Here is a 27196-nt window from a genome sequence, read left to right as displayed (position 1 = left end):
GACTTGAATGTTTCAAGTAAGGAGACGTGTCAGACGTGTCATGAGCATCTGATGTAGAGATGTTTCATCTGAACAATTTTCGGTATTGTTTTTTAACTGCTTTTTTATGCATACAGACTTGTAAGTAAGTATTGCGTTCTGGTGTGGTTTATTTTATGTTTTTCTTTCCTTCATCTGTTCTTCAGAAACTCAGCCATAAGTTCTATTAAGCTGTAGTGGCCTCTCGGACTTCTGGTTAATTCTGGCTCCTTAGAAGGGCTCTGATTTTTTGATGGTCTAGGGTTCTGAGGAAAGGGGAATTGAAGGGGAACACTGGTGTGAATTCATGTGTCATATTTATAAATCAGAAGCACCAGGCTCGTTGGACCAAAAAAAAATGTTACATTTGGCATTCTGGTGCATTTAAACATTGCCTATGTCAAGTCCAAAGGCGTCTTTTGGTGTCTCCAGAACTCATGAAAATAATTACCAGCTAAATAGCTGCATGATAAAAAAGGACAGGTAACTACTTGCAGTGTCAACCCAGGATCCCACTACAGCTCAACATGACCAGCTCATGTGTGAGTGTCTCCACTCCTTTCTGGCCAGAAAGGCATCGTGGAGGGAGACACCTTGAGAAGGTAGAACTGAAAATTAAAACCCGGCCAGATGGGTTGACGTTGGAATGAAGTTGGCTAGAAGAGGGGTATTAAAACGACTCTGGGAGAGGAATGTTGCCGTGCATTTTGTTAGATATTTATCCCACTTCCCCTCTAGCCAAAAAGAAAAAGAAAATTTCTGGAGCCCCCTGAGGAATTTCCTGTGAAGAGGAGCCAGTATAGCAGGCCTGGTTTTGAAGCCTGGTAGAAGGAGAAAACTTGAACGGCATTAGAAATAGAAGAAGAGACAAACCACGGTTTCTTCCATAACAAGTGCATCTGGCAGTGAAAAAACCTCCCGTGCCATCTCCTGATTCACCCTGAAGGCAGGACTCCTGGCAGCTCACAGCAGTGAATGTGGTTCTGGATCGTGAGCAAAGGGACGGCTGGATGCTTTAATTTTTGGAATGTCACATGATGAGAAGTGGCATTTGGCAAATTATGTGGACTTGGGTGTTTTCCATGCAAGACTTCTTGCCCTTAGATTGTAACATAGTAAGATCCGCAGAGTGGAGGATGGCTGAGTGGTGAGTATGAGTGCGTGTGTGTGTGTGCGTGTGTGTGTGTGTGTGTGCGTGTGCGTGTGCGTGTGTGTGTGTGTGTGTGTGTGTGTGTGTGTGTGTGTGTGTGTATAGAAACTAATCTGAAAGCCTTTAACATGTTCATTCCCCTGGCCTCCCAGTTAATTGAACTTTCCAGCTCAACCCTGCTGAAATAACACACTGGATGGAAAACTTGAACCCATATATTCATCTACAGGCATCTGCGCATGAGCCATAAAAGGATCCTAAATGTGCAATTGATTCAGCGACGCCTGATTGGCAGTCGTAAAGCCTGAGTGCCTGGGTGGGTTGGGTTAAAACAAAGGCAATGTTTGAATGTATGAATCTGCTGTTCAGCCAGCCTCCCAACTGAGCTTTTCTGTCACAGTCCTGAGCCTTGGTGCGTTCAGAGCCATCTACCAGTCACTGAGTTTGCACTGGTGTTTCTCATCACTTTGCATGTTCCCCTGACTATTGACTAGCAAGTAGATGTATCCTGGCAAGACCCCCAGAACCAAAGAATCTACTGTTTTCCTCACTGGCTCGCAGCTTTGAGCTGAAGGCATGTCTTAAAACAGTGCAACTCACTTCAAATGCTTTTGGCTTTTCATTTATTATTGCTTGTCACGCGATGTTCTTTGAAAGCTTGCTCATATATTATCTGTTCCATTTTTTTCCATTTTCCCTTTTTTTGCATGCCGTTCCTCCTGTTTCTTCCCTTCCTCCAATCCTCTGTTCCCGTCTGTAGACACCACGGCGACGACAGAACCAGCAGTCCACGGTTGGTACCACATTACTGTTTATCTACCTTCTCAGCACTGCTGAGCGGCAAGGCAAGCCTGGGAAAAAGAGAAATGTAGTCTTCAAGGGAAACTGTGTTCCGAGTAGACTGACCTCATAAATATACTCTAATTTGTGAGGCTTGAAAGGATGTCGAGTCTTGTCATTTCTGTTGTGAGTTCGGTGTTCAATGGTTGCAATCTGAGATGAGGCCTCCCTGTCGGCTGGCTGGGCTGCAGGAGTTTTAGCTGCACGTAGCCCTTAATTCTATAATGCCGCCAGACATTGAAATATAAGGGACTCCAAAAAAAACCCTAATATTTGCCTAAAAATCATAGCATCTGAATTAAAGGCCCAGTTGCTTTCTTCGTTCATAGGCTAGAATCTTAGGTACATTTTGAAGAGGCATCATTTATGTCACTTAGTAGTCGAGACTGAAGGACAGGTCAGGGCGGAAGATTCCTGTTTAAATTCATGACGTAGGGATGAGGAAGAACATTGTTCTTCTTTAATTATCATATTTACCTCCACGGCCTCTTGCAGGTTCACCCTTAATCTCCACGTGTGCATAAAAGTTTATGCTACCATTTGGCGGGAAACAGCTCCAAACAAGAATGACACCATATGTACATTTCAACAGCATTAACTGGGACTCAAAAAAAAATCATTTGCGTGTGGGTCCTTGTAGGCAAAATACTAAAAAAAAAAAAAAACTCCTCACGATGTTAGCCAAAAGCTGATAAAAACCGAGTAAATACAGCTCAGCAGGGGGCATCAGGAAATCCTTTTCCGAATTAATCCACTGACTTCCTAGGTTGGAATAGGTCCATTCACTTTTCTATATGTCTCCAATCAGAAAATGAGAATCACGTTTCATCTGTATATTACTGTATTACTTAGCTCACATCTCACCCTGGCAATATTGTGCTTTGGAGAAAGATATGTTAGTTAAAAATGGGCTGAATTTTAATAACTGAATTCAAGGGAATTATTTGGTAAAGGGCCTACTTACGTCGCTTTGCACATTGTGCAGGATTGAAATCTATCAGTTAAATGACAAGAGGTGATCGGCCAACCCTATGGTGTTCATTCAACTTTTAGAGAAACAGCTCTTCCCAGCACGACTGACCTTCTCAAACAGACCTGCATTTGAGGACTTAACCAGTTAGAAATCTCTGAGCAAAACCTATGCTGTGTGAGCCGTCCTTGAAGGTCAGGCCTTTATGCTTGGCTGACCACCCCCCATATTTGGACCTTCTGATGAGAAATTCTGAGAAAGCAAAACAAACTTGGGTATGGGGCAGTATCCCTCCCCACCCTAACCCACCTCCCCCTGCCCTCCCTGTCACTGGCACAAAGGGAAAAGTTCATAAAATTAGTTAAAGGGCCAGATACACCAACAATGATGAGAAATCAATTAGGTAAAAAACTTCCACTTTCCAAGGTAATGCCCCATGGTGCTCACTGCATCTCAGACACTGCACTCCATTAAGCTCAGTTATTTGTAGGTTTCATCATTAATTGAGCACTTCCTGACTTTTATCGATTATTCTCAGAGCTTTAAGGCTATTTTAATGTAGTTCAAGAGATTTTTGTTCTATTCTTTTTAAGATGCTTTAAGTTCTGAGCTTTCTATAATTAACTCCAGGGTCAAATGTAATCATAAGATTCCTGAATTCTGTGAGATCTTTGAAGAGATACTGATCATTTATCTCAAGACTCCAGGCTTCTGTTTTCTAGGTCCCTTCAGTAACATTTGTGTAGTTATATGACTCTAATAGTTGTAGGTCTTGGAGTTGGGTGGGGTATTCAAGGTAAAAAATATGTCCCCCTGGGCTTCCCTGGTGGCACAGTGGTTGAGAGTTCGCCTGCCGATGCAGGGGACGTGGGTTCGTGCCCCGGTCCGGGAGGATCCCACATGCCGCAGAGCGGCTGGGCCCGTGAGCCATGGCCGCTGGGCCTGTGCGTCTGGAGCCCGTGCTCCGCGACGGGAGAGGCCACGACAGTGAGAGCCCCACGTACCACACACAAAAAAAATAACAGAAAAAAAAATATGTCCCCTGAGCTGAAAAATGAGAAATTAATTTAGGGAGCCAGTCCTGATCTTAGGATACTAGTATTTGAACATGTATTTCTCTATGGAGAAAGAAAGTGAAGGTGATCTCTTTTTGTAGTATAATAAAGAGACACTTGGAATAGGACTCTAGCATTCGTGTGACAGGAAACAGAGATGCCTGTGTACTGTGAGAAACCACCACTGTCTTACTAGTTCAGGGATAGTGTTCAAGCCAGCAATGTCCCAGTAGGATGCTATTGACCAGCAGTGAATGAGAAGTATACCTACAGCCAAGAAATTAGGGGAGAAAAAAAAGGAAGTAAGAATAGTATAATATGTGTGTGTGTGTGTGTGTGTGTGTGTGTGTGTGTGTGTGTATAAATATATGATCATCATATATAATATATGATTCCTTAGCAGGTAGAGAGAAGTGATAATCCAGGTTGATTCCTATAAAATGCATTTATAAATACATGCTCCAACTTGTCTAAAACCCTCACAGCATCCTCCCAAAGGGATCTGACCCCTCTTTTCAACAGCATACTCTCCAGCCCACAGCAAAAAGCTTTAATGAAAGCCAAAGTAATATCTAGAATTTTACTTAACAGGGGGAGAAAGTCTTCCAGGTCAGTTGTCAGGATAGAAAAGGCAATAGAATATGATTGGAGTTACAAAGCAGGGGACCACGTTTCCAAGGAGATGAGGATACAGAACTGACTTTATTCAAGTGACTTATGGGTAAAAGCCAGCTTCTTCCATATAACAACCATGTGACTTAGATTCATTTGAGAATTATCCTGAGATGCTCATGTTGGAGATCTGGGCCTAGAAAAATGTTGTGGTTTGATAACTTGGCAACTTAAATGACAAGACGTACTGGGTCAGCCAGTTGTGACCATTGTACTGGTCTTAAAAGTTTGCCTACTGGATTTCTTTCCATACTTCTCTTTTCTTTTCTAAAAAGGAAAAAAAATAATTTTACAAAATGTTTTCCCTTTGAAGACTCATTAAAATATTTTATTCAAGCTTGTGTTGCTAGAGTATGTATGAAGTATATCAGTTGTTTATGTATGTTGACCTTTTGTTCTTACCAATATCTGATTAGAATAAGCATGTATTGGGAGGTTAGAAGTGCATGGGCATGATTCAAAAACAAATGGATTTTCTCCAAAAAGAAACCAAACAACAGTCAGCCACAATGTGTCTTTAAGGATATAATTGATAGTACAGTAAAGATAAATGTGAGTGTAAGAGTGGGATTCCTAGACTAGGGCGATGGAAGGGATCTTTGAAGAAAGATCTTGAGCATTTGTGTTTTTGGAGCTCATCCTTAAGGCCTGGACAGGAAGAATCCTGTGTTATGTGTGCATGTTGAGAAATGCAAAAAACACTCTGCCAAATCCTGGTACCACATGGTCTGAAATTTATGGCAGAAATGCATGAGTGACGTTAAGCACGGATGGTGTACTCGTTCCTATGATTATTGATGTGTGGGTGCGTGTGATGGTTTTTATTTGTTTGTTCCAATGTGGGGCGCTTCTCTGTAAGTGTCTTGTGCCTTGTTCTTTTTCTGCCCTGTGTGTCCCCTCTCCCTTCCCCCACCCACCTCCCTCGTGTGAGGTTTTGGGTGACAGCATGCCCATGGTCTGGAATAGTGCTTGTGCTTTTGCTGCACTGTAGTCAGCTGGCTTCCTCTGGGTTTGGGGGTTCTCTCTCTCTGTCTCTCTCTCTGTCTCTGTCTCTCTCTCTCTCTCTCTCTCTCTCTCTCTCTGTCTTTCTCTTTCTCTGTCTCTCCCCCCACTCTGCCCCACCGCTATTTCATTATTTTCAAGTCTACCCGTCCTTTTGCTTGCTACCTCTTGGTACATTAGAAGCTGATGATCTCATGAATTTATAATCCCAAATGAGTTATTAACTAGTTTTTAATTTAGTATGCAATTGTAGTGAGACTCAAACTGGGAACCCCTCTGACATAATTTTTCACTTTCAGTTTTGGTTTCAAAATGTTTGGCCTGTGCTAGATACATGCTTATCCCCTAGACCTCTGCCCTTAGGCAACTACCCCACGGATCTCCCTTTCCCTGACTTACTTCATAAGTCGTGCAAGCCGTGATGGAATTCTAAAAGCCCATGAAATTTCTTATCTTTCTATTCAATTGTGGGGAAATTCTGAAGCCCATTTTAAAGAAAAATAGCCAGCAGTGCGCATTATTACAACCTCTATGTCCACCATCCGTGTATGCACCCCTCTGCACATCTCTCTGTATGAGTACACAACAGTGGCATTCGAAGGCTGTCATTCAGTCAAGGGACTCTGCAGACATTGTATGTTCTACTCAAGAACAAAGCTAAAGAGGTTTACGAATGGCTGCAGGACCTGAAGATTGTGTTTCAGCCTTGATATGCAGTTTGGAAACAATGTGCTACTGTTTAACGGCGTGAACCAAATTTCTGCTAATGGGACCAAGGGAAAAACTCTCCACAAAAGCTGACAAAGCAGGAAGAACAGGATGACTGACTGAGCATTTAGATTAAAACTGCCGGGGCATCTGAACTCTTATGGCTGGTGATGGAAGTAACAGATTCCATAATATGGCCAAGTGATCAGACATATGCTGCTTAGGTAAGAGAGAGACCATCGCCTATTTTTTCATAATGGGAATGATACTAGGGCCAGTGGGAAGTTTTTTTGTTTCCTAGAGGTTTTATTTGATCATTCTGTTTTAAAATTTTCAGGGAAAAAAAAAAAAAGAAGGAAACCCTGATGAATTGAGCCCCAAGCATTTAGATATTACTTGACCTTGACCTTGAATTTAACTAACTTCAGGATTTCTTGCTGTTTCTAATTTTTGAGGTTTTCCTTAACCTGGTTCAAAATTGCTACGCCATACATACCATTTTTAGAAGCCAGCGATTTCTGCTGGAAAGGAGAAGTAACCATACCAACAGCAGAAGCACTGTCTGAGGAGGCTTAGGGCACGTGCAGCACGTGATTGATAGCATCACGAAGGAGCAAAAATCACGTCTGCGGAAGAGACGATTCTCGTGCGTGTATTAAATTATCATGTTTGCACCTTAGGATTTTATTAATTGCTCAAAAGAAAATCCCATATGGACCAAAAGTAAACTTTCATTTGTTTAACAAAGTTTAAAGAAATGTGTTGAATACATTTTAATTGAAGTGACCAGGAAGGGCTTGAGCGGATGATATGAAAAGTTCAAGAGAAAAACCCAGAAGTAATTTCCCACTTATTGTTAAATGGTGGAGTTTCCTTTTGAAGACTATTCTCTGCCTCACAGAATGCATCTTTTTCTTTGAGAAAAATGAGAGCTGTATAATTTTTATCACGAAAGAAAACTACCTAAGTCAAAGTAATTTTAGGAGGTAAATTTTGCTTGTACACTCAGTGCTTCAGTAAACTCTTCCTAATTATATTTATTTTGAAATTATCCAACTATGGCGGAGCACTATAGATTCATAAAATACAATAGTAGTGCAAAAACATTTAACGCCACTAACCTAGATGGCTTCCCACTTTGGGATATAATCTGAGCTGTAGATTCCAGAGGATTTGGTATATTTTAAAGTTTATGCCATTAAAAACTGACAGTTTCATCTTTAATGAGGTGTGTATAAACTGTCTGTCGCTTTTTAATGGGAAACTTTGCATATCAATGATATTTCATAAACATATTTGTCTTTATTTTTTTAAAATTAGCTTTCTAATGCCCTCCCCAGGGAAACAAGCCTTCAGCAGTAAAGCTGCCTACTTGAAACATCCTCGTTTAATATGGTTCAGTGGGTGCCAAGCATGTATGTAGCATGCTTTGATATTCATTGGGCCACGTAGAAGTGAGGGATTAGCCTCCTGAGAACTGCAAATTCATAATTAACTACAGAGGAGAACTTTATGTTGCCCATTTATAACAATTATTCAAATAATTGTATTCATCAGTCTTTATACAATGAATAAAGCCAATTAGAAATAGGAACACTTTCAACCAATCAGATTTCAGAACCAGTGGATAACATCCCTACTCAGTTGCCTCTATAATTTATTGCATTACTCATTGCTTTCTCATAGTTGCCTAAATCCATAGTTTGGGAACATCCATGGACTTCAAATCATCCCATTTTTAATTGGCATGTGCCATTGAATATTGGCAAGGGTCATGATGGAAATTCTTCAAGAGCTGGTGTGACACTTTCTTTCACAGCACCAACCTAGCTCTCAATATTCATTTGGCCTCTTTATAAAACAACTCACAAAATCCAACCTTTTACTGTCCATTTCTACATTAAGTGTCTCTGTTGATTTGGGAGCTTCTGAATAGTGCGGTCAGTTTGACATTGCTTGTTTCCAGACACTTGTTTTAGTTGGTAGTTCACTAAGCATTACTCCCAAATCATTAATTCAGCAAATACTTACTGAGCTTACCTTTTGCGCTGGGCTATAAGAGAAGGGAAAGGTGAACAAAGACACGAGGCATGCCCCTCATTCCTGTTTAATAGGTCCACAAGTATCTTCAAAAGTGACAAATCTCATCAGAGAAGGGCTAGCCAGTTGTTGCGCCAATGAGAAGACCTGGAGGTCTGCACAAACCAGACACGACTTTGTGGTGTTTTTAACTTCATTAAAGGAGCGGCCTGCAAATACAGGAAGAGGAGAGGGAGGCCACCTCCTAACTGAGCCCCCCATGGTTTATCTGCTCTCCCCGTCACCTCTTTTCCTTCCAGGCAGAGCCAGCCGAGAGCCGTCCCAGCTGGCCAGCACTGGCGCTAACTCGGGTACAGGCACTTCAAGCTCCACTCGATTATCTCCTGACCTAACTGCTTTTTCAGCTTTGAGGGTTTCATTTTTTCAGGAATACCACTGATTTTTGAAATTCTCTTTTTGAAAAAAAAAAACCATTTTGCAAATCAGATTTTCTGATGAAGGCAAACTGCAGTTAGCAGATGCCATACCATTTTGAAATCGATGATCCCAGATCATCCTCAATTGATAATGAACTGTGTTTGTCATTCTTGCCCAAGGATTTCAATTTACAGTGAAATGTGAACTAAAACTTACATACATCCGTATGTAACATCTCAATCTATTTGTATTTAAGAGATCTGTCAGAACATCAATAGCTAACAATCAGGCTTTATTTTTTTCTTTCTGCATGCTGTTATGAATGAGTGATCTGAAACATTCACCTTCATGTTTCATGTGCTTTGAAAGTGGAGACTGAGGAATCTTTCTGCCTCAATTGTGTATCTATAACAAAATGAAATGATTGGAGAAACGTACTTACGGATTAATACATTCAAGCTATCCATGAAAGAGAGAGAGATGGCAAGAGATTTGGCTCATGTTTTTTTTAAGAAATTCATCCTCAGTTCTTAAGTGTTTTGTTTATGTCCCTTGAGGAATGAAAAGAAAAACGATTTGTTTTTACTTGTAAGGCCTTACTCAGTTGCCCAATTCCGCAGAAGAACTGGACAGTGAGGACCTCTCAGGTAAGGGCTAGTCATTAGGTAAAAGGCTCTGCAGTGTCCAACCTGTGGGCCCTCCATCCACTTCCACAACACAGCCATTTGGATCGCTGAGCAGTCAATTCGCAATTGTGGATTTTAAGACTCAAGAAAAAACAGATTTTTATTAACACTTTCTTCCTCCCCCCACCTCTCTTCCCTGTGTATTTTCAGATTGTATATTGTGTGTATATTTCAGATTGGGGGCTGACTGCTGTAAAGACCTCCAGGTCAATAATGACCTCCAGGTTGAATCATCTTTGGGATTGAACCAAAGCCACTCTGTTCAGTGGCTTAAAATAATTTTTATGTTCTAGGCATATAATGGTTCATGAGAAATTTGTTTTATTTCAAAGCTATTTAAGGATGTTGGATTATGAGACAAGATCTTTATTAAAAAAAAAAACCTCATATTGACCATCTCCTTCTGTGGAATAGACTAGAAAAGCCAGGTCATAGTTAATCTTAGAAGGAGGGGGAGGGGAGGGGAAGGAAGGAAAGGGGGGGCAATTGTTTTGTCACACACCATGATGCAAACTAATTATCCACCTCAGACCTTTTTCACAGCACACTGAGCTCTTGCAAAAGTAGGTTTCATGCTTGATTCCAGGATTTAGGTGTTACTAATCCAAAATAAGAAGCATATCCTATAAAGGAGGGGAAGGAGATTTAAAATGGTCAGAGCTAAACAATTATATGTGCTCCCATGATGTTGTGGGACTTCACTGCCAACCAGCTGCAGCTTTTGAAACATTCTGATCAGTTGCTTCTTAATAAGTCAATAAGGAAGGGCCCTTCCTCATCAGGAGAAACCAAGGCAGAGGACTGTAGTTGCTGACTCCAGCCTTTTGGAAACAAGGGTTCCATGTTGCCCTTCTCAAAGAGATTTCACTGCAGCTCCCTTGAATAGCTGGTTGCTAAGGTGCAGCTTTAACTACAGGTCTTACCCAGTGAGAGAATAAGATGGCACCACTATCTTTCACAAGCGATAGATTTCTTGCCTCCTCTGTGCTTCTGTCAAACCTCAGGGATGCCTTTATTTTTCTGCTATGTAGCATGTCCCAGTTTGAACCTGGCTGATGGATTTTCCCACAGAGTGGAAGCTCCAGGAGGCCATATTGGTTTTGTTCACTGCTGTACACCTGTCGTATCATAAGCACACAGTTGATACTTGTTGGACGAATAAATGAATTCCAAACCCCAAGGAGTTTAGATAGATAAATAAATAGAAGATTAGAAACGTAGCCAGCCATCAAAGGAGTGTTTTATTTTTGCCTCTTGGTGGTGGTATATTTAGAGAAGTTTCAAAAATGTTAGCTTGATTTTTTTTGGGAAATAAGAGCAAATGAGTCCTTCTCCCTGCTTGGAATATCATGCTGAGTGTAAGAAGACTGACTCCTCAGTTCCGATCCTGGCCCTAAATAAAACGGCCCTCTGACACAGTGGCAATTGTATCTTCTCAAGGATCCTAAGAAGGGACCAAGTTCTCCTTGGCCCTGATCCCTCTCAGCATATCAGCCAGACAGGATCGCTCATACGCAGGAGTCATTTTTCTCCTCTTTAGGAAAATGGGACGAAATCAGCCCTCATCCCTTCCCCGAGCATCATCAAGGAAGGAATACTCCAGGTCTCTCTGCTCTGCACCAAGTCAGAGGCAGCCTTGCTGCAGCTCTATCAATCACCCCTGAGTCGGGAGTGATAAGCCAACAACTGTTGTGTTCATAATAATTTGGTTAAATTAATAATTACGTTGTCCCCCTCCCCTCCCCCGTCCAGGAACGCTGCCGTTGTATATTGCGAGGGAGCCATAAGTCAAGTAGAACCCTGACGATCTGTCAGGCTGGGGCCGGGCTGCCTTTGCATCTGGTTTGATGAACTAATCAAAAACTGATTAGCACCTTTGTTCAAAGGGGATGCTGATTAATCAATTACTATTGATTGTGAGCATGGCTTCACTCGGCAGCAAAGAGACGTCTGAAGGGGAAAAAAAAACACCCGATAAAAATTGAGCAGCTGTCATAGTGTTTAAATTTATTAAAACAAAAAACATTACTTTTTATGAAGCTGTCTTGAAATGGGTCACTGAAGGAGAGCATATTGATTGAGAAAGGATGAACTTCTTAAATTTCTGTAGCCTAGAGACTGAATTCAATTATAATACAAGACAAACAGGTTAACACCCGTCTTAAACAGTCCATCAATAAATTAGAGGAGGTGTTGTACATTTAATGCTAAGCTGTGGTAATGAATAATATTACCATCCGTTCCCTGCTCCATCTGGGTAGAAACTTCATTCTTTCCTTATTATGGATAAATGTTATATCCTGCGTTTCCTTCACAATAATGATGGTCCGTTTTCTGCCGGCCCCTTGTCCCGCTTCCTCCCCCATACACCACTGCCACCTCAGCTAATGACGGTTTCCTCAGCACCATATGGTGCCCCAGCCTCACCCGGCAAAGCAAGTGGCCCAGCTGATCCTCCTCTTTAATCTGCATTAAAAAATTATGCTTGTGTGTAGTTCAGTGATTTAATTATTGGAGGACCTGGGGAGCTTCTCCAGTTCCACTTTGAACCCTTTCATTGACTTTTTGGGTGTTAACTTTATTGATGACGGATCCACAAGAGTTTTGCGTTGCTTTATCAATTACATCTGCTATTTCCCCGTGACAGCTGGTGGTTATTGCCACCCATGTGGAATAGAATAGCTTCAAGCCTATTTATCCTTCTATTTTATTTTAAAACTTTAAAAAAAATGCCTCCAACTGCCTCCCTCCCTTCAGCAATGGAAGGTCCTTCGGGGACTGTTTAGTGGAGTGTGGTGGTGAATATGCCGCCTGCCAGGGAATGGCCCTCCGGCACAATCAGAGCAATCCGTCAGGCTTCTGCTTTGGAAGCAAAGGCACCAACAAGAAATTTCAGAGCTCTCGTGCTTCCCGGAGAGAGACACGTTTTCAACTCTGGCCCTACATACAAGAAAGTGATCTGGAAAAATCAACATCTCCCTCACAGTCCATAGAAAAGTACAGATGGAAGGCAGATTCTAAGTGGCTTTGATAATCCATGCCAGGTGTTAAGGAAGAATCTAGGTGAGCCGGCTTTAGTCCCTTAAGTGGATTACAGAGGAAACGGGCTCAAAATATGGTCTAGATGTAGTTCATGGAAGCACTTAAAGGCCTTCAGATCCAGATTATCAGTTTTGGGGTGGGATATAAGACCATCTGGCTGTTGTGAGTGTCCGCAAAGTCCGGCTGAACTTGCTTGAAATGTGTGTAAGAAACTGTCAATAGACATAGCATTTGGGGGGACTCTTTCCTTACTGGCTCCCATGTAAAGTATGGCCCAGACTTGGCAAACAGGCAATTGCATTTTTTTTGTTAGGCTATTAATAATAATGATGATGATAAAGAAAAACATCAAAAACCAGCTGGACTATGTAGACGAATTCAAGATCTGGCCCCTAAATCGCAGGCGAGGTCTCATTTAGCTTGTATTTGTATAGTATTTGACCGCTCGGGAAGCTTATGCACACATATGATCTCATTTGATCCACATTCATTCAACAATTGTTTGAGCTCCTCCTGTGTGCTGTGCTCAGGCCTGGGCACCAGGGATGCAGCAGTGAACAAGACCAACCAGGGGCTGGAGCTGCCCTGGATTTCACGTGCCAGGATCCTGCCCTCATACAGTTACATTCCAGTCAGGGAGACAAGCTCAAAACACAAGATAACGTCAGACTAATGCTGTGGGAAAAAATAAACCTGGGTAAAGTGAAAGTGAGTGACTGGGGCTGGGAAGAGGTGGAGGGGAGCCTAGAAATGCTCACCAGGGGAGGCCACTGGGACAGGAAGACCAAGAGATGAGCATGAGCCAGCCATGGGAGGATCGTCATGAAAATCCTGGGAGACTGTTAGGGAAGGGGTTGTTTACAAATGAGGGAACTGGGGCTCCAGAGGTTAAAATAATTTACTCAAGAGACAGAATCAGAATTTAAACATATGGGTCTTCCCGGTTCTTCAGGAAACAGAGACTTAGGTTGCCATGGCTCACGGGCCCAGCCGCTCCACGGCATGTGGGATCTTCCCGGACCGGGGCACAAACCCACGTCCCCTGCATCGGCAGGCGGACTCTCAAGCACTGCGCCACCGGGGAAGCCCGAGACTTAGGTTTAAAGTGGTTATCCTTCCTCTGTGAGATCCACACTTCCTTTGCCCTGGTATCTTCTTGGGAACTCTTTCCCTCTTGGACCCTTTTCGATTCAGTCTGTGCATCCAAGGGATGAAGCAGGGAATGTTGAGCTCTCCAGAGCCCATCAGGTAGAGAGCCACGTGCTGACGACCGGGAAAGATCTCTTCCAGCGTTGAATCACGCTCTTTCCCATTCAAAGGGGACCTTAAACTCTGCTCAGATGTTTTCAGTGCCATTGTCCCATTGATCTCCTAAATTATGCGATGGATTTCCCACTGAGACGGTCCTAAATGCCATGGGAAAGTGTTGAGTTGCAGAAGGTTAACACATGTAGATTACCTTATTTTAAAATTCCTTTTAGTACAAGGCAGTGGACTGACAAATCATATTGGGTCCGTGCCAGCTTGGCCATGACTTTACCACCATGATGTAAGTTTGAATTTCATGGTATTGCTGATCTTCCCATAATCCAACATGCTGCTGTTTCCCCCATGGGGAGGAAGGAGACCATCAAATAGGAAATTTTCCTCCAAATTAAAGAGTTGGCAGGCTACAACACGAAATATGAATTCCAGTTCTACAGGTTGGACACTGCTTTGGGGTGACTTCACCATATTCATTAATCCATCCTCACACCCCCAAATGCCTGAGGTCCACTGAAGCATCTTTCTGCAGAGAGAGATTCTAGTGGGAAATGTATGTTTAGAAATACTTTTACAACCCTGTTCTCTTTATCAGATGTATACTCCTTTAAGGAAAACTCCAGTCTCATCCTCAGTGCCTTCCTGTTGCTTAAAATGGAAAAGGCAATCACACTTCTAAGTCCTTATTGTTAGATGAATAGGGAGGACTCGGGAGTGCGCCTTGTGGTCTCTTTGGTGATGATTAATGTCTTTGGGAGGATTTGCATCAAGTCATTTCCACTGTTGGTTACATTAACAAAATCAAGTTTACTTGAGAAGGGAGAAAAATCAACATTAAAAAAAAAACTCTTGTTCTCATGTTTAGCTGACAGCAAGAGCTTAATATCCTGATACTTAAATGGTACACCTGAGTGATAACTTGGACTGGGCGGCTCACAGGACTGCCAGGCTCACAGCCTTGACCACCACCCAGGACCACCAGTCACACTGTGTGCCATTCTACGTAAATGAAAAGAAGGGGTTTGGTGACTTCAACTCAGCTAGTGCCTATGGGGCATCTTACCCTCTGAGAACAATGCTGAGTGTGCAGTACGACCCTCACCCCAAAGAGCTAGTAAGTATTTGCCTGGAATCAGTGATTGGAACTGGAATAAAGCCCTCTGTAGGCTTTATTACAGCAGATTTCAATTTGGCAAACACTTCTTGAGTGCCTATGATATGCCAAGCCCTGGCCCAGAGAGGCCCCTTCATATTCAGTGACACACTGGCCTCTCAAAACACCCCTGTGAATTGTATGATGGTGTTCCATGGCTCAGAGTAGCTGATTGACCTGCCTGGAGTCTCACAGAAAAGCAGTGAAGCCCAGCTTCTAGGCCAGATCTGTGGGCAAGTCCAGCGCACTTTCCAGCGGGCCATACAGGATGTGAGGTCCTAACTCTCCCTGCATCTCCTGTTCGAGCCTGTTTCTGGAGGATAACATAGGCAGTAACCGCCTAAGAGCCCGTGTGCGGTACTTCTGATCTCAGTGAATACCTGCGGAGCTCTGGGTGGCAGGATGATGATGATGATGATGACTGCAGTTTTCCTTTAAGTAGCTTAACATAGTTCCTTTGAAACAGTAGCATAGCTGCAGTGACGTTGCTAGAATGAGATGCAGCCAAGGGGTAGTCCTAGATGCCTGGGATGCTGTGTGAGAACCTTCATGATTTTTCTTGCCTTACATTTATTCCTTCCCTTCCACTTTCTCAGAAGACAGAAAAGAAATGTTATGCTGCACGGAGGCTAGTGTGCTCCAATATATATTAACATCTTAATGGGAAAGCTGTGCATGTACTGTATACATTTACTACTCTCTGACAAGAGGGAATTAAATGTCAGAAGGATTTGTAGCATCTATAATTGAATTGCTGCTGAGAAAAGCAAATCTTAAAGAAGAATAACATATTAGGATTAGCAAATAATGTGGCATTTTGTCAGCGCATGCCATTCAGTTTGTTCCCCTTCAGTAATAAAGTTGTGCTTTTTAAAATGCACACTTATTTTTGTTGCCATGGCGGGAGCTGCAGTAGGTGATGAGAATGAGAAGCTGCGGTTTGCAGATGGTGCCAGGTTTGCGGCTTGGTTTTGTTTTGTCTTTGAGGTCAGATTTTGGTTTTGTCTCAGAGGTGGAAAATCCACTGTCAGGCTTTTTCTTTCTTTCTAGTAAGAAGTAACAAATGACATCATAGTCACTAAGCTTCCTATGCAATAGACTAATCCCTACAGCCCTAGGAAGCAGGGGGCAGCGATTCCACCATGAACACCGCTTCTCGAAGTTTCTAATTAAACTGGCTTGTCTAGCCAGACCGCAGCCCAGGAAAAAGACTAGAACTAAAGCAAGTGACAGAACTGCTGTGAAAAGTCAACAGCTTCACTTTTTTCCCAGCTATTCATCGATAGAGAAATTACAGAAGGTTGAGCATATGAATTGTCCAATAAATAGAGGTAGGAAGACCCATCTCCTTAGAACCTCCCCTATGTTTTAGGTATTAATTTTGAAGATGAGACCTCAGGTAGTTTATAACCTTTGTTTAAAAATAGTATGTGCATTTAAGGGGAGAGTGTAGCTCTTCACAAGTTTTTAAGCGTGCTTTCTAGCCCAGGCCAAGGGTGGGTTGAAAGGTGAAGGAAAGCCAGGGCAGGGTGGTCCTCCCGCCCTCCGCCATGTGCTCGAACCGTATTACTGTATCACACTTCAGCTCCTCCGAGGTGGCAATGTGAGTGTCCGCCTGGGCTGAAGGTAGGCCGGCTGCAGCGGGCAGTCTGCTCAGCAGCCCCTCTGCCCACGTCGCTGTCTGCCAGGAGCTTGTCTAGGACATCCTGGCCATTCCCTAGCTATCCACGGATCTCTGCCTCGGGCAACAGAGCCTCCCAGGCTTTTCACAGATCCATGATTAAGGCATTCACATGGCAGTTGATGTCAGGCATCCCGTGCCAGGTGGTAAAGTAGCCATAGCAACCGGGATCTGTTAGGCAGCGTGACTGCCGGAGCCCCGGCAGTCAGTCATTTGAGAAGTAAGAACAAGTAGAGAAAAGGAGGCCCCTGCAGGGAGGGGAAGGAGGCTGAAGTTCCACTAGCCGTCACTCTTCTTGTCAGACCCTAAGGAACGAGCGTCTTCAGAACTCCCCCTTGCATATTGCCCATGAGGACAGGATCAAGCCAGGCCACCTGGCCCAAAGTAAAGAAAACTGAGCAGATTGGGCCATCACTCTTGGGAGAGTCTTTGAATTTTTTTGTCCTGGCGGTTTCTAAGATGCTAATGGGAACCCCATGTGGTTGAAGCTGTGACCCAAGCAGTAGTAGCCAACTTAGAATTCTGCAAGCAGCTCAGTAAACCCTCACCTGGAGCCAAGTTGTTCCAGCTTTTTGCCCAAAGAAGAGCTAACTCACGAATACTAAACAGTTCATGACTGAGCTGTCCTTAAAGAGTCTCGTGTTACACCTAGAGCCATAGACGGGGCTGCAGCACGGGACAGTGCAGGCAGGAAGGATTGGGCCCCAACTCTGAGTTGACACTTCCCAGCATCTACAAAGTGCCCCTGAAAATCAGGCTCATGGAAGGACAACGCCTCAGTTACTTGAAATCCCGTGTGAAGTGATCCGGGATGGCATTCCACAGTCCAGTCGGAACGTGTCACCCAAACTTGCTTGGTTCTTCAAGGCTGGAATAACCTTTGTGCCATAAATGTACACCAAGTCAAAATGTGGCTTTCCTCTTTGCGGTGACGGGGAAAAGCTAAGTCCCAGCAGGACGAACACTGTTACACCCGTTACTGAGAGGAGCAATCGTGTCTCTTAGAGACAGGAAAACACTCCCTCTGAACCAAAGAGCTGTCCACGTGCCTGAGGATCGGCCATGTTGCTAGTGTTTAGTTTTCAGTGTAGAAGCTGAGGACAGCTGCAGAATCTGTAGGTCTCCTTCTCTGCCTGATTCAGAAAAGTAGCCCGAGATCTGGAGAGGATGTCCCCCGTCACGTTCATGGGACCTGAGGGAAAGGGTCTGCACCCCAAGAGGAGAGGGATCTGTGGATGAGGGTGAAAGTCATAGACTCTCCCAGGGTTTTGTCTTCGAGGTAATCGCTCACGGAACTGGCCAGAGCTTTTGCTCTGTGAGCAGAACAGGAAAGGCCACAGAGCCGATGGACTTTGTCAGAGCCGTGCTCCTGTTGGTGGCTGATACTACCCTGGGTTCCAGTTTGCATCCTACTCCCTTAGCCCGGTGCCTCTCTGTGTAGAATCTTGTGTTACTGCTTTGTGCAGTGAGCCAGGCACCAGTCCACAGCCTCTAGGGGTAGGTAACCAGCCTCCAGCTATACCCCTCACCACCTTGGCCCAATCAACGGCACTGTAAAAACTCCCCACCCAACCCACACGTGGACACACAAAAAGGAGTGAGGCGAGTCTGGAAACAGCGCCACTCTTCATAGCGGACGCCAGGCCATGCCAGGCGCTGGAGGATGGCCAGGACTGCATCAGTGCCCGCTGCAGTAAACCCCGGGGCGGGCCAGGGGTGGGAAGAGGCGGGGCAGAGCTGCAACCCACACTGTGCCCTGTAAATGCAGCATCACTTACCTTCTGGGTCTGTCTGCAGTGACTGAAGGCAGGGAAGATGTCTCGGGGATGAACTGGTGGTAGTAAACTTTCTGATCAAAGTGAATATCACAAGATAGCTGGAGAGATTACCCCTATAAATAAGTATCTGTAAAATATGTATGTCCTTGAGGGTAGGGAAGATAACTAGAACCCAGGTATTTAATGTGGGCACAGGGCAGGGAGGAAAGAGCCGCACTGAGCCTCTTCAGCTCTGAGGTTCATGGGGAGCAAAGGTCAAAAGAATGGTTTTGGCTGGAAAAATTAATCCCACAGATCCGTATCCTGTGAGGTTGGTTGGTTGGTTCTTCTTTATCACAGAGCTTCCCCCTCCTTCCTCATCTCTCCTCCCTCTCTCCCTCCCTCGCCCCTGTTCTCTCTCTGGCTCTCTTTTCCTAGGCTTCTAGAATGTTCCTGTGCCTAGGCATGGAGAAGTCAGTCCTGTAACAGAGAACAGGGGAGTGCTTCCCCCGGTGGGTTCAGCCTGTGCTGGGGCAGCTTCCCTCCCCTCCATCTGCCTGGGACGGGACCTCTCTTCACCTCTCGCCTCTTGTACCTAACTTTCCCCGCTGCTCAGGAGCTGGCATCACCCAATTCTAAGACACAGGGAGTTAGTTGAAAGAGCCTTAGTTGAAAGAGCCTTATCTCTCAATAGGTCTGAAGCTCATGGCCATTGGAGATGAGCTAATTCTCATTCCCACAAGGTCCCCTATTTTGACAGCTCCCTAAGGAAAGCACAACTTTCTGGCTTTTCCATGACTTTGGTCTCCCACTGAGCAATTTTGAACGTGTGCAGTTGGGGTGAGGGTCTCCAGCATGTAAAGCACCATCCTCCAGCAGATACCCCGTGTCCAGGGGCGCCCTCCAGGGCACGCTCCCCTTCAACAAGCTCTGTTGTCTTAAAAGAAAAAAAAAAAGTTTCCGTAGCAGAGTTCTGCCTCGTTGAAATGACTTTCAAGACACAGAGGCTGTTGCCTCTGCAGTAGGCAGCGCGTTGGGCTGCGGAGGGAGATTCCACTCTGCCACATTTCAAGCGGAGCTTGTTAGACATGTGGCTGGAGGGGCCCACACATCACGGAGTGGGCTAATTGGCTGCAGTGCGCTCCGCCTCCAACCCATCTCCCTTCTCCAATTAAACTCCCTTCACCCTGTTGTCCTGGGCGACCCGCTGCTGCCTCTGATTTGGCACTTCTGTTTGGGTTTGGATTGGGGATTTTTTTTTTTTTTTTGTCGTCCTTTCAAAGGTAACTTAATGAAATACTTTAAATACTTCATTTTTTAATTTAAACTCTTAATTAAAGCACTTTTCGTGGAACCCTCAGCCACGAGTTATTTCCCCACATCCTTCAGTGCTTAATCTCAGAGTAGAATTGGAAATATCGATAGAAAGTGTAAATCGTGCCCTCCTGCTGAGAGCGTTGTATCAGGTTTCGGCTCAAAAGAGCACCATTACCTTTAGCTGTCACGGATCTGTACACTTGATCGATAAACTTCAAATATTATTAGAGGTGGAGGCTTCAGAGATTTGCTCTGTTCTTTGGAGAGAGACAGAGATAAATCTTTCTTAAAAATTGACTCGAATTTGCACTCTCCGTCTTCCTGGTGAAATGCATTTCTCTTAGGCGTCCAGCAACTGCTACGGGGACAGATTTATAGGCCGTGCGCTTCCTGTACTGAAAGATTTAAATGGTAAATCCTTCACATATGACTTCACAAATCATGTAAAGTTAAAAGTTTTTTACCGTTTCTGTTGCTGCTGTGCTTAAATTGTAAGGTGCAGCTAGTAAATCATTTTAATGGAGGTGTCATACTTGACTCAATAAAAAAAAAAAGACAATGGTTTAGCTTCCACTCCAAAATGTTAATGTATTAATCAACGGGAGAATAATTGTTTTTTACTACATTGTAAATCTCGGGTGCCATTAGGATTTCAGCAAGGGGTGAGGTAGACACATTCCTAAATTAAAATTGTTCACACTGCCGTACATCCATTCTGCATGGCCATAGCTCATTCGGGGTTCACTCTGGAGTTGTCCCCCAGCCAAACATGTCGTTCCCCAGTCGAAAGAAGACATCCCGAGGGAGTGATGCTTATAAAGGAGAATTAATTGCATCGTGAAGTGTTAAATAAATAAAAGAAAAGCCATCTGTGGCAATGGACAATTATTCCTTGCTGTCTTTTTTGAAATAGGTTTTTAGACTGAGGCTTACTCCCTCATACATCCCAAATGTAGCAGGTATGTCACTTGCCTCTAGTTCCCTAATCCTTGTTTTATCTCTAGGCAGCTGGGGCTTTTGAGCTCCTTACTTTTCCCATGCAAATGCCTGGCAGGGAATAAGTCCCTGGGCATCTCTAGAAAGATGCTCCAGCCAGCCCTCCACAGCTCCCGTGACGGCCTGAAGGTGCCATTCTGAGCGCCCTTAAATAGTTAGGTCGGCCTCCTGAACAGGACCTGCAGCTGGTTACAGAGAGAGGGAATGCCAAGACCAGGTCAGGACTGGACAGACTCTATTTCTTCTCTCCCTGCTCCCTAAGCTTGTTTACCTGCGTTAGCATCCGATGCCGCTTAGAATGAAATGCCTCGAGGGGAGCACAGGTCAATGCAGCGCTGAGCAGGTCCCCTCGGTGGAACTTGATCCATCTTGACTGTTCTCTCTGACTCTTCCATTAAGAAAGAAGGTGACCTCTGACCCTGGAGGCAGTGTCGCCAGGGCTACTGGTGTCTCACAATACCCTCTACATCCCTATTCCTCTTCTGATTTCAACAGATTCTCGAGCAGGTGAAGAAGGCGCGATCAGGGCAGTGGATCACGCCGTGATTGGCGGCGTCGTGGCCGTGGTGGTGTTTGCCATGCTGTGTTTGCTCATCATCCTGGGGCGCTATTTTGCCAGACATAAAGGTAAGCCAGGCGCTTGGGCAGCCAGGAGGCCTCGTATCACCACGGCGCCTGCCTTTGGGGGACTTGGCGAGGTTGTCCTTGATAGGCAGTTCGGTTTCTGTGGCCACACAGCCTCTTTGATTCCTGAAACTGGGAGAGAAAAAAACAGAAATCTTAGCAGCGGCTGATTAGGACTCTGAGAGATGATGAGTAGCACTCCTTGATTTGGGTTTTTCTCTAAATGAACAGCTTTATAGGTGTGTTATTCTACAGTTCATTATTGGGGATAGAGTAAAAATTAGGAGGGACTGGTGTGTGAGATGTGGTTTATCAAACCCCTAAATGATAAACAGGGAATAGACAGCTGCATAACCTTCTGCTTTGCGGGATGCAGGTAGACTAGCCCTGCTCTCCGACCCCCAACTCTGGGTAAGCTGGTCACAGCAGCTAGGATACTTTCTTGGTTTGATGTGCCTTAAAAGCCACATAAATATGTATTTTTAAAATTATGAGTGCAATTGATTTAAATTGCCATTAATCATGTCACTTATCAGCTGTGCCGTCTGGATGGGCAATCATCTTCGGGAAGGCTCCTCCTCTCTGCCCCATGCTGCTCTGAGCCTCTTCTCTCCCCTCCATAATTTATCCTTCCCTTTGTTTGTCGGCCCTTGTCTTTCTTGGGTATTTTTCTCAAGTGCTGTGCAGTGGGCTCCCGAGCCTTTCCTATAGTATAAACTCCAGGCACTGGCAGTCTGCTTGATTGTAGAACTCGGGCTTGGGGAGGGTCCCCTGAGCACAGCAACAGAGGTCCAAGGTGTTTGACAATCAGCTTTAGAATCCGAAGTGCCCGTCTTGAGCGTAAAACGGTTTGGGGCCCTCAGTACTGGGGGTCCTTCAATGAGTACTGCACAGGCCCAGCACTCTGTATACCCTCCGCCCACGCCCAGGAGGCAGTCTGGCCAGAGAGCAGGGCCAAAGTCTGCACAGAAGCTGAGGGGACCCAGGGAAGAGGGCATACTCTATAGCGGAAAGGGACGTGGGGGAACCATCTGACCGCCTGCCTTCTCAGACTTGTCACTTTGAAAACTTGAAAATACAACAAATAGATTGGCCTTTCTTACTTAAGACTCTTGGAGAATACAATAGCCAATGGGAGGAGGGTGATTTGATTATGACGGGCAGTGGAAGCTCTACCTGTATTTCATACTGAGGTGCAACCCTTGTCTTTCTCCGTGTAAACCATTGGGACTTGCTGATAAAGAGTGTCACCAACTCCGTGAACGTTCTGTCTATTGTCATTATAAAGTGGCTATGCCAATTAGCAAATCCATGAATCTGGGTCCGGGCTAGAGTGACTTCAGGAGCGAGAATCACTTGTTCCTTAAGGCAGATCCCACGCCTTGATTCCAGCTGTTACAATATCAGATTATTTCTTGATCTGGAACCCCACTCTGTGATGGAAGGCAGAAGAAAACCAAACCTCCTTGTGCAAGTTGAAGCACATTTTCACTTACGGACAGGCAACAGTGCTTCCTGAAGACAGGAGACGAGGGTTCAGATAAATGATGTGAGATGACAATAGAACGTCAGCAGGGCCCTAATTCATTAATTGGCTAATTGCTCTTCCTTGCTTTGGTCTTTAACCATGTCCGTGTACATATCTGGCCATTGGTCCTGGGCGTTTACTGTCAGCAGCTCTCCAGCTTTCTGCATTTTTAGCTCCCACTCACGTCTTCTTCTGCTGACATCCTCTGGTCATAATCACGGCTCTAATGTCTCATTTGCTGAATTATATCGCAGCGGTTCAGTTGGAGTGGTGCCTTTGGAACCCCCGGATCCCCATTTGTCTCACCCACCTCGCTCTCTTCTTCCAATTGTTTTTTCCCCTCTGCTGCCTGCACACCACTTCGGCTGATGATGGCCATAAAGCAGGTTGCCATCTCTGTACCACTTTACACAGAGGCCATCAGACAGTCACGGTGCTTTACCCCTTCATCTTTCAGGTACATACTTCACTCATGAAGCCAAAGGAGCCGATGACGCAGCAGACGCAGACACAGCTATAATCAATGCAGAAGGAGGACAGAACAACTCCGAAGAAAAGAAAGAGTACTTCATCTAGATCAGCCTTTTTGTTTCAATGAGGTGTCCAACTGGCCCTATTTAGATGATAAAGAGACAGTGATATTGGAATTTGCAAGAAATTCGTGTGGTTTTTTACGAATGGGTGGAAAGGTGTGAGACTGGGAAGGCTTGGGATTTGCTGTGTAAAAAAAAAAGAAGAAGAAAGAAAGAAAGAAATGTTCTTTGAAAATTACACTCTGCTGTTTGACACCTCTTTTTTTGTTTGTTTGTTTTTTCAATTTTTATTTCTTCCTACCAAGTCAAACTTGGATACTTGGATTTAGTTTGGATAGATTGCAGAAAATTCTGTGCCTTGTTTTTCGTTTCTTGGTTGTGTTCCTTTTTTTTTTTTTCCTCTCCTCCCTCCTTTGTGCGCATTTATTTTTCCAAAAAAACTTTGGATTTTTTTTTTTCCAAAATCTCCCATTTTGGAATTTGCCTGCTGGGATTCCTTAGAATCTTCCCCCCCCCCTTATTTTCTTATTGTTTTTCCTTTCCTTTGTTTATTTTTTGAAGTAACTGCTTTCTGTTCAAAATTCAGTTTCATAAAAGGAGAACCAGCACAGTTTAGATTTCATAGTTCAGAATTTAGTGTATCCATAATGCATTTCTTCTCTGTTGTCGTAAAGATTTGGGTGAACAAACAATGAGAACTCTTTGCTGCTGCCCATGTTTCAAATACTTAGAGCAGTGAAGACTAGAAAACTTAGACTGTGATTCAGAAACTGTTCTGTTTGCTGTGGAACTACATTACTGTACAGGGTTATCTGCAAGTGAGGTGTGTCACAATGAGATTGAATCTGTCTTTAATTCTGTATCTGTAGACGGCTCAGTATAGATACCCCACGCTGTCCAGAAAAGTTTGGGGCGGAAAGGGCTCCTCCTTTTTCAGTGCCCTAAACAGACGTGACAGGTGAGGTCTGTTCCATTTATATAAGTGGGCAAATTTGAGTTGCCACAGAAAGGGAAGTAGGGAGGGGGGAAAGATAGTTCTGCTCTGGTTATTTCTGTTCCAAATGATTCCATCCACCTTTCCCAATCGGCCTTACTTCTCACTAATTTGTAGGAAAAAGCAAGTCCGTCTCGTGTGCGAATGACTGAATGGGACAGGGTTTATTTTGTTTTATTTTTGTTTCGTTTTGTTTTTTGCTTTGTGCTTAGTTAGGAAGGCAGTAGGATGTGGCCTGCATGTACTGTATATTACAGATATTTGTCATGCTGGGATTTCCAACTCGAATCCGTGTGAAACTTTCATTCCTTCAGATTTGGCTTGACAAAGGCAGGAGATACAAAAGAAGGGCCAGTATTGTTCTCAGACTGGTCTGCTGTCCATCTCAGTTCTCGAAAGGTCAGAGCAGAGGTGGAAAAACAGCATGTAGGGATTTTTCAGTTACTTAATCAAAACTCAAATGTGAGTGTTTTTATCTTTTTACCTTTCATACACTAGCCTTGGCCTCTTTCCTCAGCCTTAAGAACCGTCTGCCAAAAAATTACTGATCCTCGCATGATGGCAGCCATAGTGCATAGCTACTAAAATAAGTTACCTTGAACATATCTTGGATGGGGAGCCTTGGGAAGAGGTAGAGGAGTCAAGTTACCATTTACCTTTTTTTAAAGAAATGTGGGGATTTTCACTGAAATGTCTAGGAAATCTAGAAGTAGTCCCGAAGGACGAAAACTAAACTCTTACCGTACGTTTTGGTAAGGCTCCAGACTCCAGAATACAGTCCCTATGGAAAGATGGCATCAAAAAACAGATAGATCTATATATATATAAATATATATTATATAACATTTTCAGTGAGTAATTTTGGATTTTGCAAGATGCATTTTTACTATTGTTACATTATGTGGAAAACTTACGCTGATTTATTTAAGGGGAAAAAAAGTGTCAACTCTTTGTTGTTTGAAAGCGTGTTTATTTTTCTTGTCTTTATTTTAACCTTTGATAGAACCATTGCAACATGGGGGCCTTTTGGGAACGGACTGGTATGTAAAAGAAAATCCATATTGAGCAGCATTTTGTTTTCCCCTCTCCTATCCCTAGGCACTTAACCAAGACAAAAAGCCACAACAAACATCCCTTCTTCAGTGAATTTTATAATGTGCAGCTCTATTCCGAGCCCTTAGCACCCATTCCGACCATAGTGTAATCGTATCGAAGGGTGAGAACCATTTAGCATGTCATTGAAAGGCTTTTCTCAGTTGTTCTTTTTAGGAAAAAAAAAAAACAAACAAAAAAAAACAAAACCCCCCCCACAAAACCCTACCATTGCTCACTGAATTGGCATCTCATTTTGGGGACCTCCCATCTTTCCGTTTTGAAAAGTGTACAGTAGTGCAGTGCTCCTGATGTGACTCTATGGCTTACAATGTTGACATGTCTCAGGTTCATGTGTTTTGATTGGTGTTTTCCGTCTCAGGTAGATTGCGAAGTGTAGGCCCCATGCATTGGAAAAAGATAATAATAATAATAAAACAAAGCAAAAACAGGAAATTATGGATTTTAGTTGTATATTGGTTTATGTATTTTTTTCTTAAGTATACAGTGCACTGTTTGAAATGTATTGTTGAGTATTACTTTGTACAGGTTGATCACTTTTTTTAGAGTGAAGAAAGAACAAACTTGTTTTTTGTGTTTTTTAAAGGAATATAAAATAATGAAGGATGTATAATTGATGCCAAATAAGCTTGTTCTTTAGTCACGCCAACGTCTGACTTTTCCCTTTAGGCAGTTCTGGTTTTGAGGTGTACATGAACGATGTTACGGTGTATGAAACTCCATATCCATATGTTCCATTCCCATTTTGTATTGGTTCATGTATACCATTTTTACAAAAAAAAAGAAAAAAAAAGAAGTACTATAAAATATCTGTCTTCTTAATAAAAAAATTAATGTTACAAAGTGATCCTTTTTTCTCATCATGGACTTCTTACGGATGTCTCGGCCTGGGAGAAGATGGGCCCCCGGTCCGGCTTCCTCCTTAGCACCTCGCGCAGGGCCAGGAGCAGGGGCAGTAGATGCTAGGAGGTGCTGCCGGCTGGGCTTCTCGGGACCGCCTTCTCTCCTCCTCTGCTCATCCTTCCTGCCCTTGATCTCTCCTCCCCTCTCAGCGGACAGGTGGGCCAGGTGCTCTGGCATCGCGGACTCAGCCGTCTGTGCAGGTGCGCAGGCTGCAGTGCGGGCCGGCCCAGGACGGCCCCTCCCGTGGATGCGTCTCCCGCCCTCACTCCCCTGTTTCCACCCAGCACCCCACACCCACTCCCCTGTGTTGCCTGCTCCACTTGTCTCTTCCTTTGGGATTTCGTGTCTTCACAATTCATCCTTCTTCATTTCAAGTTCTCTCTCCTTTAACAAAAAGACGTGATCTGCAGAGGACGAGCCTGGCCGCCAACGGAAGATCGTTCTCACTTACTGTTTAGGCTGCTGGGGCTTCCAGGCCGGGTGTACAGCAGGATTCAGTCTGTCACCGTCCCCCTTGCCTTGCAGGCCGAGGCGAGCAATGACTGCACTTCATGGTGACCGATCTTTCAAATGCTCAGATCACACGTGAGCCGCCCCGAATGGCCCTTTCCCACCGTTCACCCAGCTGTGGCTGAGTTCCCCTTTTCTCTCTCAGGCAGGTGGTGGGGAAGGTTCAGCGGTGGGAGAAAAGGTAAGCTCCAGAAAAACCAAAGGCTGCGTACTTCATTTCAGCC

At 44.1% G+C, this 27196-nt stretch overlaps 1 protein-coding gene across 3 annotated transcripts in view; it reads left to right on the top strand.

Moving 5' to 3' along the window:
- Nucleotides 1-26588, top strand: part of CADM1 (cell adhesion molecule 1) — a 335266-nt gene extending 308678 nt beyond the window's left edge. Inside the window, exons 9-12 of one of the 3 annotated variants that reach the window (XM_079929466.1) lie at nucleotides 1929-1961; nucleotides 9466-9519; nucleotides 21263-21394; nucleotides 23377-26588. In XM_079929466.1, coding sequence (XP_079785592.1) covers nucleotides 1929-1961; nucleotides 9466-9519; nucleotides 21263-21394; nucleotides 23377-23495 — 338 coding nt within the window. In that variant the 3' untranslated portion in view covers nucleotides 23496-26588. The remainder of the gene's footprint in view (nucleotides 1-1928; nucleotides 1962-9465; nucleotides 9520-21262; nucleotides 21395-23376) is intronic. The other 2 variants (XM_079929467.1, XM_079929468.1) reach the window with 2 other exon arrangements.
- Nucleotides 26589-27196: the final 608 nt, after the last annotated feature.

Source organism: Stenella coeruleoalba (genome assembly GCF_951394435.1).
Source record: "Stenella coeruleoalba genome assembly, chromosome: 8".
NCBI classification, from domain to species: domain Eukaryota; kingdom Metazoa; phylum Chordata; class Mammalia; order Artiodactyla; family Delphinidae; genus Stenella; species Stenella coeruleoalba.
The sequence above is the reverse complement of the archived record's forward strand: the minus strand, read 5'-3'. Positions and strand labels throughout refer to the sequence as shown.